Below are 10,917 nucleotides of genomic sequence, written 5' to 3' on the forward strand. Positions count from 1 at the left end.
AGTGCCGCTGCCTTTTGATATTCAGTAGGCAGCACCTGAAAAGTTTCCCCTATTTTGCAGACGTTAGTTTATTGAGAGCAAGCAAAATCATGAGAAAGCAGAAATGTGTTGGAGCCCGAAAGCTCAGTAGTAATAACAAAAATGCAAAAACGCCAAGAGAAGCTTTTTAAGAGCCCTCAAAGTGCCTGCGTCTCAACAGCTGATGCACAGATGCAGAGGAACTGAGACGCTAAAAACAGATGAAAAATAACGAGTGGAACAACAAAGTAGTTGCATCATACCGATGTGTTCATAACATAAATAAGGTAACAGAGTGTGTGTTTGTTATTTTTATGTGATCATCACAAACACAAACTCACCTCATCCAGATCCATATCCTCCGGGTTTTCCCAACGGCGTAGAGTGGATGTAGTAACTGGCACCACCACTATATAAAACCAACTAAGAGGAAAACAAACAAACAAGTCATTAACAATATGATACATTTTTCTCTGAGGTCTTTCTTACCATGCACACAAGTTTGGGGTCAGTAAGTCTTTTCTGCTCACCAAGGCTGCATTTATTTGATCAAAATTACAGTAAAATCAGTAATATTCTGAAATATTATTACCATTTAAAATGCGAATATATTGTCAAAATTTTATTTATTCCTGTGATCAAAGCTGAAGTTTCAGCATCATTACTCTTCAGTGTCACATGATCTTCAGAAATCATTCTAATATGCTGATTTCTAAATTATTATCATTGCTGAAAACAGATGTGCTGCTTCATATTTTTGTGGAAACCATTCTTTCTTTGCTTTCTTTGATGAATTGAAAGTTTAAAAGAAGAGAATTTATCTTAAATAGAAATGTTTTGTAACACTATAAATGTCTGTCACTTTTGATCAACTAAATGCATTCGCACTGAATAAAAGTGTTTATTCATTTATTTTTTAAAAACGTACTGACCCCAAACTTTTAAATGGTAGGATATACACAATGTGTATTATAAGGCATTACGAATATCTTTATACTATATATTCAGTACTGTCACACTCAGTACATCGCTGCACGACACAAATGACGCTGTTCATGAGTTACACCTGTTTCACACAACACTGAGATCGTGATAATGAAAAGCATGACCCTCTTCATCTCTGATGAAGACAGATTCTGGAGTTCACAAACCTTTCTAGCTGCGCTTTATCACAGGCTCAGCAGGTTTGTTTGTCATGAAACCGTCTGGTTGGGCATTACACCACTGATTGCATTCCTAAATGAATCTGTGACAGTCGTGCAGCCTGTGGCTCATTCGGTGACTGAAACAAACACTTGAAACCCAATTAACGGCTGAGTAATTCCCACACTCTCATGCCAGCCTGAGCAAGAGCATTGTTTGATACGTGTGATGCCTGTAACGTCTGATGTAACTGCCGCTAACAACCTCGCTTTGGCTTTGATGAAGAAAAATGTCTGGTAGTTTCTAATTAAAGGATTTCTGAGCTGTCTTTGGTCAGAACCGATCCTGCGGGCAGCGTTCAGCTCAGACTGCACCGCATTACACCAAATCCAGCTCGCTGCAGTGAACTAAACCCATGTGAGGCGCTCCTGTGAGCTGCGATGGGAAGTGTTTGAGTATTAGCCTTCAGCCTCAGCCTCGCTAAAACACAACGGTCCAATATTTGCCCAGAGAGGAACAGGATTCTTGTCTACGTGCGCTGGCAGAACTCTGAGAGTCCAGCAAACATCGCCTGAGAGAAAACACATGAGCTGTTTTAAGATAAAGGGGTGAGGAATAGCAGTGCTAACAGTGCTGCAATAGATGAACAGTAATGATTATGGTTGCTTTTACTTTGACATAAAATGTCAATCATTGAAAAAGAAAACATTAGTTTTGCGTTTTTTTCCTCTGTTTAGTGTCAAAGCACTTAATGTAGCCCACAAGCAATGTACAGTACAGTAATGTACATACACTCTCAGTTTTTATTGATCCAAGTCATGCAATGCAAACCATTGATACAGAAAACATTGTTTTTATAGGGGAAAACAAACCCTGGTTTCCATGTTTACTCTTTTATTCCCACTGGGGGAAAATAAAGAGACATTTCAACAATGTTTGGAAAGTTTTTAGTTTTTAGTTTTTTTGCATGCCAAATGAAGCGAAAACAACAACAGCAACAACAAATCTGTCAACTATATGAATAAAAGAAGCTGAATGAAAAATGCCGAGGATACAAACAACTCAGCAACAAGATGAAATGGAAACCTGGGGAATCACTCGTCTCGACATGTACAGCCGCAGCAGAATTTGTTTTGCAGATTTAATAACAGGTAAAATACATATCAGTCATAATCAGAGCAGCTACAATGTAATGTATCATGTTGTTAATAGCACTACAGAACAATAAACTATATGTGGTGAAACTTGAAATGGTCAGAGTGCAGAGTTGTAATGTATTTTAGTGGAACAAAGTGTTTTTTTGTGACATTTTCTTTATTTTCTTTATTTATTCATAGCCTAGCAATGTCACATACTGTACTGAAACTCTCTGCTACTCTTCACTCAGATATCCCCCATTCTATATGACTATACAATAATAATAATAATAATAATAATAATAATAACAATTAAAAATAAGAAATGTAACATTTCTATTGAAATAGTATGTACTGTAAAACAAATAAAACAAAATTTAATATATATAACTAATACTGATTAGAGTAATTGTATTTTATTTTAGTAAAATTTAGTTTCAATTAAAAAAAGCAAAAAAACAAAAACAATGTTTGTTTTTTTTTGGTTGCTATTGAAATAGTATGTACTGTAAAACAAAAAAACGAGAATTTAATATATATAACTAATACTGATTAGAGTAATTGTATTTTATTTTAGTAAAATTTAGTTTCAATTAAAAAAAGCAAAAAAACAAAAACAATGTTTGTTTTTTTTTGGTTGTGACCTTTAAGCTTCTCTTTTGTTGACACCTTTTTCTCTGTTGTTGATTTATAAATGATTCCCATTACAAATTTAGGAAGATGGTTGGTGTGTGTTGCGTTTTCAAATGCACGTTATCAGCAACCCAATTTAACAGCACAGCAGAGATGAAGCTCGTGCAGCAGCTTTTACTGTGAACCAAGCAGAAAACACAGGATCATGAGCTGCTCACGTTTAAATTAACACAGTGCCGCGCTTCACTCTGAACTAGAGTTCTTGCAGTGCTGTTGGAAGCTATGCTATCAATATAGGTAGCTAGATCCATGATGATGATAACACTAACATGACCAGTGAAGAACTGATGGCTGCACAAGATTACAGCGTTTCTCTGACTGACCTGACGAGGGCGCTGTTGTGTATTTTGGGCAGAGTGATGGTGAGTTTGCCGCCCTCCTCTGGGTCTTGTTTGTGAAGGGCCGGTTTGGTGGTGAACAGGTCCGGGGCGGTGCGGATGGAGACCTGCTGCTGCAGTCCGCCAGCGCTGTTCCCACGGCTCATCAGCACAAAGGAGTAATCCGTGTCCGGCTGCAGGCGCGTGATCAACTTCCTCTTCAGGTCGCCCTGTACCTCGACGCTCTGCTGGTTATACAGGATCTGGCAGCAGGGGGCGCACAGGTTAACTCAGTCACACAATGAGATTCATTTTACACTGCATTTCTGCTTCATGACTGCAGCATCTCACCTTGAAAGGCACTTGGGACTTGTAGGTTTCTGGCACCTCCCACGTGAGCAGGACAGAGGTCTTCATCACAGCTTTCACACCAAAGTTTTTAGTGAACTCTGCAGAGGAGGTGAGAATAAAAGAATTACTGCATATGGCACAGATGTATTTACACAGAGGAACCGCAACGCTGTGTAAAAAGACTGCACTGATTAACATGCTGTACATACATCTTAAGAACTTCATCTCAAACCACACATGAAAAATCAAAGCCAACTCTCTGTTATCTGCATGTGGCTTATGCTATAAGGAAGATGAGAAGTCAGAATGCAGAGAAATGATGACACCATCTCAGCAGACATATTTAAAGGGATAGTTCACCCAAAAATAAATAATACATCATCATTTTGTCACCCTTGTCATTTCAAATACTACATTTGGGGCTTATGATTAATTGTCAAAGAAATAATTGCAATTAACGATTTAATTGTCTGTTTTGCTAATGTTACTTACAGTATGAGCTAAGCTTAATACATAATTTATATTTTATTTGGAAACCCAAGTAGCCCCGTACATTTCTCTTTAATGCTTTGAAAATAATATTTTAAAAGATAAAATATTTTTCTTTTTGTTCATCCATAATATTAATCCACTTTACATTTACACTGGAGCCAAGCAAACCTGAAAAATAATAAAATAAACTAATAAAAAAAACAAAAAACAAAAAAAAAACAGGCCTAGTTCTAATCCTGCATTACGTTCTTCCATGGAACACAAAAGGAACTGTCAGGCAGAATATGAAATGAAAATAAATGGGAACGGATACTGTTGAGCTCCAAACTTAACACAAAGGTACTCCATATGTTCCATGGAAGAAAGAAAGAAAATCAGACAAGTTTGGGAACGACATGAGCGTGAACAAACCCTTTATCTTTCTATCAGAAGATGGGCCGTATGTGGAGATCGCAGTGACTGCAGTTCACAAACTGCACGTCTGCTTCCTCTCCAACCATCTGCTCAGTGTGAGTGCTTTTCAATGCACATTTTACATCTATATTGCAAAACATTTTCGATTGAAACAGAATTTTGGACGGAACTTAATGTTATTCATGACCATTGAACACACTGAATCTTGTCCAAGATAATTCAAGATTTTGTCCTAACAGCTGTGACTGTCCACAGAGTCACGCATCGGACATATTTTCAGTTGCTAGGCTCTATTTTTATCACACTGCACTGGGAAGCTCCTCCCACAGTGAAATCTCATTGGACCAAATCATTAGCAAAGAAAAACCACAAATGAGATCTCTTTAATGTCTTAGTTGGTTTTCCAAGCAGCAGTGAGATTAAATAGAAATCAAATAGAGATATTTATTTCTTAAACCTCCCAGTTCTCTGATTTTTCTTCTGAGAGAAAACCCTCAAGAGCCAGGGCTATTATTGTTAACTAAAACTAAAATCATAAAAAAAAAACTAAACAAAACCAAAACGTTGCTTAAACATGAACACTGAAATAAAATAAAATAATAAAATAACATAATTTTTATTGCAGATAGCTGCCAAAGCAACGTTTATTATTTTTGTTTAATTTAAGTTGATGTACTAAAATAAATAAAACTAAAAACTAAGCAAAAACGTAATTAAAAACACTAAAAACTAATAAAATGTCAAAACAGAACGAAATTACTTAAAATTTTCACTAAAATTGAAAAAAAAACAAAAAACAGAAAATATAAAAAAAAAAACTCATTCAAATTATGAACAAAAACTATAATAGTATATCAATAATGTTAAAATAACACTACGTAGCACTTTAAGAGCTCTTAATGTCTCATATACTTCATGTTGAATTCTTCCTATTTGACAGCAATCTGTGACTATCCTAATTATATCAAATGAATTTAAAGCACAAATATCTGAATAAAAGTTGATTCTTAAAACATAAATAAGCCCTCCATTAAATCTTTAAATCTCCTGAGATTTGCAAGAGCAACGTCAGAGCAATAAAGATTTTCTCTGGTAAATACAGCTTTGAGATCAGTTTTGATTTTAATTCCAATTTTGCTTCCTTAATGATTCCATTAACGATTCCTTTAGAACTTTTGAAGCAGCTACTTCACAACTGATTAGTGAGTCTTTTCTGACTGATGCATTAAAAACCTGCTCATTAGAATGATTTGTTCCTGAATCAGACTATGTGCAATCATTTTAACAAGTGAGCATGTCGCAATAAAAGATGTCTTCCTTCTTTTTACTCTCATCACATTCAATTCAGATTGCACAATTCAACTCAAACTCACAGCTCAAATAAAACATCATTTCGTTATGATGTTATAAATTCAATAATGGTCACGCATCACTTCTGAATTGCAATGCAAGAGTATGTTAGTGCCGTTTCATCAACATCGATGGATGAATGCAGACGTTCAAGAACAGATCATGAAAATAAATGTCATTCAGAGCTCCTTAAAAACTCACCAGGCATGGATGTAGACATGGTTCTGCTCTGGATGCTGGGGCTGATCGGACCCCCTCCTTTACCCGTGAACGCCCTCACTCTGATGTCATAGGTGGTGTCCGGCTGCAGACCCTGGATGGTCATTTGGATCTCGGCGGTATCGTTGGTGTGGTTCTGATGGCTGTTGATGTCACGGTACACCACCACGTAACGTATGATCCTCCCGTTCCTCTCAGGCAGAGGCGGAGGGTCCCAGGCCAGTTTGGTGGTGGTGGTTGTCAGGCCCACCACTCTGAGGTTTTGTGGGTAACTGCTGGGGACGTCTTCTGGGGTGCTGATCTCTTTACTGTACTCCTCCCCGTTTCCCGCGCGGTTCTTGGCGCAGAGCTTGAAGATGTAGGTGGCGCCCTTGTGCAGGCCGGTGACGGTGAAGTGGTCGTCGGCGCGTCTGAAGTCACGGGTGCTGTAAGTCTCCTCCTCTTCACGCTTATAGCGCAGTCTGTAGCCCATCAGTTCGCCCACCATCTCTTTCGGCGGCTGCCACTGGATCAGAGCTGTGTTCCCGATGGTGGTGCTAATGATCATGGTGGGCTTGCCAGGAACTACCAGTGACAGCGATAATACTGAGTTAAAGGCATAGATCACCCAAAAACACCCAAACAGGTTTTGGTCCCCATTGATTCCACAATATATATATTTTTCCATAGTATGAAAGTCAATAGGGACCAGAAACTATTTGGTTAGCCATGTTCTTCAAAATATCTTCTTTTGTGTTTAGCAGAAGAAAGAAATGCGTACAGGTTTGGACCAACTTGGGCGAATAAATGCTGACAGAATTTTCATTTTTGGGTGAACTGTCCCTTTAATATAATTTGATTTCTGTAACTATGGTATTTTGGTATAGGGCTACACCAACGAAATAAAACCCATTTTGCGATATTGTTGCGATACAATAATAGCACATCAGTGTGTTCATTTACATGCATGTAGCTCATAATACTCTTTTTGAAGAGTTTCACTGTGGTTTTGTTAATTTACTGTGAATCAATCTGCTCTGAGACTTTGAAACGGCATATCATGAGCTGCACACGTGTACATGATGAACATAGTGGTGCTTAGCTCTGAAAACAGCAGCACATATATTTATTTGCAGGCAAAATGTCAAAATAAATGTTTGATGGTTTAACATTTGAAAATAAAGAATTAAACAGTCCTGTAATTGTACAGCTGTACAATAAATTTTTTATATAATAATAGTATTATTGCAATATATAATCATATATATATCTATAGCTACATATATCTATATATTTATATACACATATACTGTTGAGCAGTGTCAATGTTTTCCAATATTGTGCAGCTTTAATTTATTTTGGAAGACAATATGGTCACTCTAGTTCATTTTGTAAGGCACTACATGGATAAATCCTCTCCTACCCTATAAGAAGAATGATGTGAATTAATATCCACTTCTATTTAACTTGCAGTACTTCGGCCAGATTGTTCAGAAGATGAAATGGGTATAGAGCTACAAGTACAGCTACAGTGACAGTGGAGGTCACTGTGAGGTCATCGTGGGCTTGAGTTTGAAGGTTTAAACTACGGTTTAATTTTTTTTTTTTTTTCCCTCTAAATGCACTTAAACTTTCATTAACCCTTAAACACACAATCTCACCGGCCCCTGTTGTGGTCACCACTTTAGCTTTGCTGCGTGCTCCATCTCCCTTAGTGGTGTATGCCGCCACAGTCACTGAATATGTGGTTTCAGGCAGCAGGCCGGTGATGATGGCCTCCTGAGAGAGAGAGAGAGAGAGAGAGAGAGAGAGAGAGAGAGAGAGGTCAACTGATGGCAGTCAAGAGACATACTGTGCTGTTGCTCCTTTTTCATCGTTCAGCACGCTGTCACAGTTGTGACATGTCTGTTTAATATCGTTAGTTCATTTCAAGGTTTTCATTAAACTTTAAGCATTCAGTCAGGACATGAAGCTCTTTCTCAATTTCCAGTCTGTACCTGGTCAAGTCAAGGTGCTTCTCACTTTCCTATCAGTCACATCAAATCTTTTTAGAGCCAGACAATGTTGAGTTTTATTTTGTCTGGGGTTTAAATGATGATATAATCATGTTTTCTTGTGGTCAATAAGCGGTAAGATGTTTTCAGAATTTAACTGCTTGTTTTGTGTCTTTATAATTCAAGGATAAAGGTCAAATTCTAGTCAAATCCACACTCGTTCTGCATGCAAAGTTTCAAGTACTTTCACCTGATTTAATTTAGAATCAATACAGGATTTTTGAAGCATAAAAGGCTCTTCTATATTTTCTTTGAGTTCATTCACTGCAGGGCTGAAGGAGCCTGTGGAAGCGTCTTTAAAGCCTAAATTATTACAGCATGTTGAATGTGTGATGTGGTTGGTGTCTAATGTGAATGTGTTTTATTCCCCGAGATCTTGATCATTTTCAGAACGTCATAATTCTAGATTTATTCATTTCACAAGCAGGTTTGCCAGTACTACTCCTGTAGATCTAGTTTCCTCTGACAAGACTCCAGCTGCTACATTTGATAAAACAAACAGAAAAATCCATCAAAGCATCTAAGAATTGTCATCTCAAGCAAAATAGTGCAAGAATGAAGAAAACTGATGCAGGGTTTTGTTTCAGTGGGTGGGGAGGCTGTTTGTGTCTGGAAGAACGGCAGGAGGCCGCGCATATCTGCCAGAACCCTTCTGAAGTTTCTTCCTATTGAATATAGATGTGTGACATATTGCAGTCTGCATTTTCAGGGGAACTTTAGCATCACAAAAAGACTGGAAATCCGGAAGAAGTGAAAAATGTTACAAACACTCCCAACATGTATTTGTAGGAATGAAAAATACCAAACATGCTCAGATGTTTGTAGTAGAGAACATCCTCCAAACCAACCCTTGTTCATGCTCAAGTTCTGTACATACAGATGTCTCTGAAATTGTCAAATGCTTGAAGATTGAATACATTTCCCAATTTTTTCTGCATATGATGTTCATTAACCATGACTCCTTGTAAACAGACACGGTGAAACAAGCAAACAAACAGCAAATTATCCTCACCAACATAAGAAACACTCATTCTTGCTCTTACTGTAAACCTAATGCATCCTTAAATCAATATGAAATCAAAACTGATAATATATTTTTAATAAACGGAAAAAACTGGTATGGGATTTACTTTAAAACTATTTTCTCTCAGACATAGCTAGTAAATTTCACAAATAATTACAAGGAAATGGCAAGTAATTCCCATGATCTAATCCATTTCAAATGGATAAAATCCCATCCCATCCATTTTCTCTCATTGAATATCAGTTTCTCCTGGAAATGCATCACCGTGCAGAAGTAAAATAGATTGCAAACTGAGTTGCACACTGACTTTAATTATCACTTCACAGCTAGCCGCACAATTCCAGACTCTCTCTTGCAGGAGATCAGAGGAAATGTGAATATGTCAATCATCTAACGCATTTAAATGCTAGTTAAAAGCTGCAATGTGGCAGGGGTCCCTCTCTCAAAACGCGCATTTGCTTTTTTGCTTTATTTCCTGTTTCGAGTAGTCCGTCTTATCTCTAGCATGTGTTTGGGGGAGTCATCGAGTCCTGAAAAGTGGGAAGACTTCAACATTTCACATTAAGGCAAGATAGATAGGCTGCCTGTGGCAACACAGAGTTTACCAGAGCCGACCAGCATTGAGAGAGACGCCTCTTTATCTGTTTAGAGTGATATCACTGTCACGACTCATTAATAAAGAAGAAAAGGCAACAGAGAGAGATGGAGCGAGGGCTCAGACACAGACAGACCCACATACAGACAGAGAGCTTTAACAGGGCATAGCTGCACATGACAGCTGAACATCAGCCTCTATGAATATGTAAGGCACAGGAAGAGAGATGCAGGCTGCCAGCATCAGAAGACGAGATGATGCTCTGCACACCTCAGTCACACACCTGACACAACAATGACTTTTAAATACTTCGACAGCGATTTGTGATTACTGGATGAGGATTTTTAGAAATCATTCTACAGAGGGATTTTAGCCTGCCACATTGCCTTTAATAAACTAATCAAAGGACACAAATCAGGACATTACTTGTTTGATAAAGCTTTGTGGTAATAAATGGTAATGGTAAAACCCTCAAATATGTAAAATGCTATTGTTTTGTGTTGTATTTTTATTTAGCATATTAGCTAGATGAGGCTTTCTAAAAAAAAAAAACTACTAAAACTAAATAAAACATAATTTCTGTCATGACAACTCTCGGAGGGATTGGCATGGTAATGTACATGACAATGTTAATGTATTTGGTCTTGGCGGAATAGATCTGCTACGCTGCTGCTGCTGCAGAGCAAGTACCGAGACTTGCTACTGCTAATACATCCACAACATGCTGCTGTGAGCATGTAAGAAATACTGCTGCTGCAAATACAACATACATGAAATAACCCCCATATAGCATACACGAATCACCTCGTAGCAGATCTATACAGGTGGAGCTGGGGAAGGTGGAGGGGTTCTGAAGCAAGCAAGCACTAGACATATATTTGAATGTTGAGCAGCGAGCTCATTGGCTACTGATACAGGAGAGAACCAATCAGCTGTGCCATGTGGTAATGATGTCATTACGTCAGATTGAGTTAGACCTATCGGACTGAGCCATCAGAGTTTCATGCCAGAACTCTGTATTAAAATACTTACAACTATCCTAAACAAAATGCAAAACTACTAACACGCTAGGGCTGGGTGTGGACATATTGACATATTATGACATATAATATTGTATTTTATGATTTGATTC

At 37.8% G+C, this 10,917-nt stretch overlaps 1 protein-coding gene across 3 annotated transcripts in view; it reads right to left on the reverse strand.

Annotated features, from left to right (window-relative positions):
• LOC107709086 (receptor-type tyrosine-protein phosphatase F-like) overlaps positions 1–10,917 on the reverse strand; it is a 120,868-nt gene that overhangs the window by 33,152 nt on the left and 76,799 nt on the right. For all 3 annotated transcript variants that reach the window (XM_016513489.1, XM_016513488.1, XM_016513487.1), the window contains 5 exons: positions 7,774–7,891; positions 6,116–6,697; positions 3,659–3,756; positions 3,314–3,570; positions 360–441 (listed from right to left, as the gene is read on the reverse strand). In XM_016513489.1, the coding sequence (XP_016368975.1) occupies positions 360–441; positions 3,314–3,570; positions 3,659–3,756; positions 6,116–6,697; positions 7,774–7,891 (1,137 nt within the window). The remainder of the gene's footprint in view (positions 1–359; positions 442–3,313; positions 3,571–3,658; positions 3,757–6,115; positions 6,698–7,773; positions 7,892–10,917) is intronic.

The sequence above is a fragment of the Sinocyclocheilus rhinocerous genome, unplaced genomic scaffold, assembly GCF_001515625.1.
Source record: "Sinocyclocheilus rhinocerous isolate Xijiao unplaced genomic scaffold, SAMN03320098_v1.1 scaffold835, whole genome shotgun sequence".
NCBI lineage: Eukaryota > Metazoa > Chordata > Actinopteri > Cypriniformes > Cyprinidae > Sinocyclocheilus > Sinocyclocheilus rhinocerous.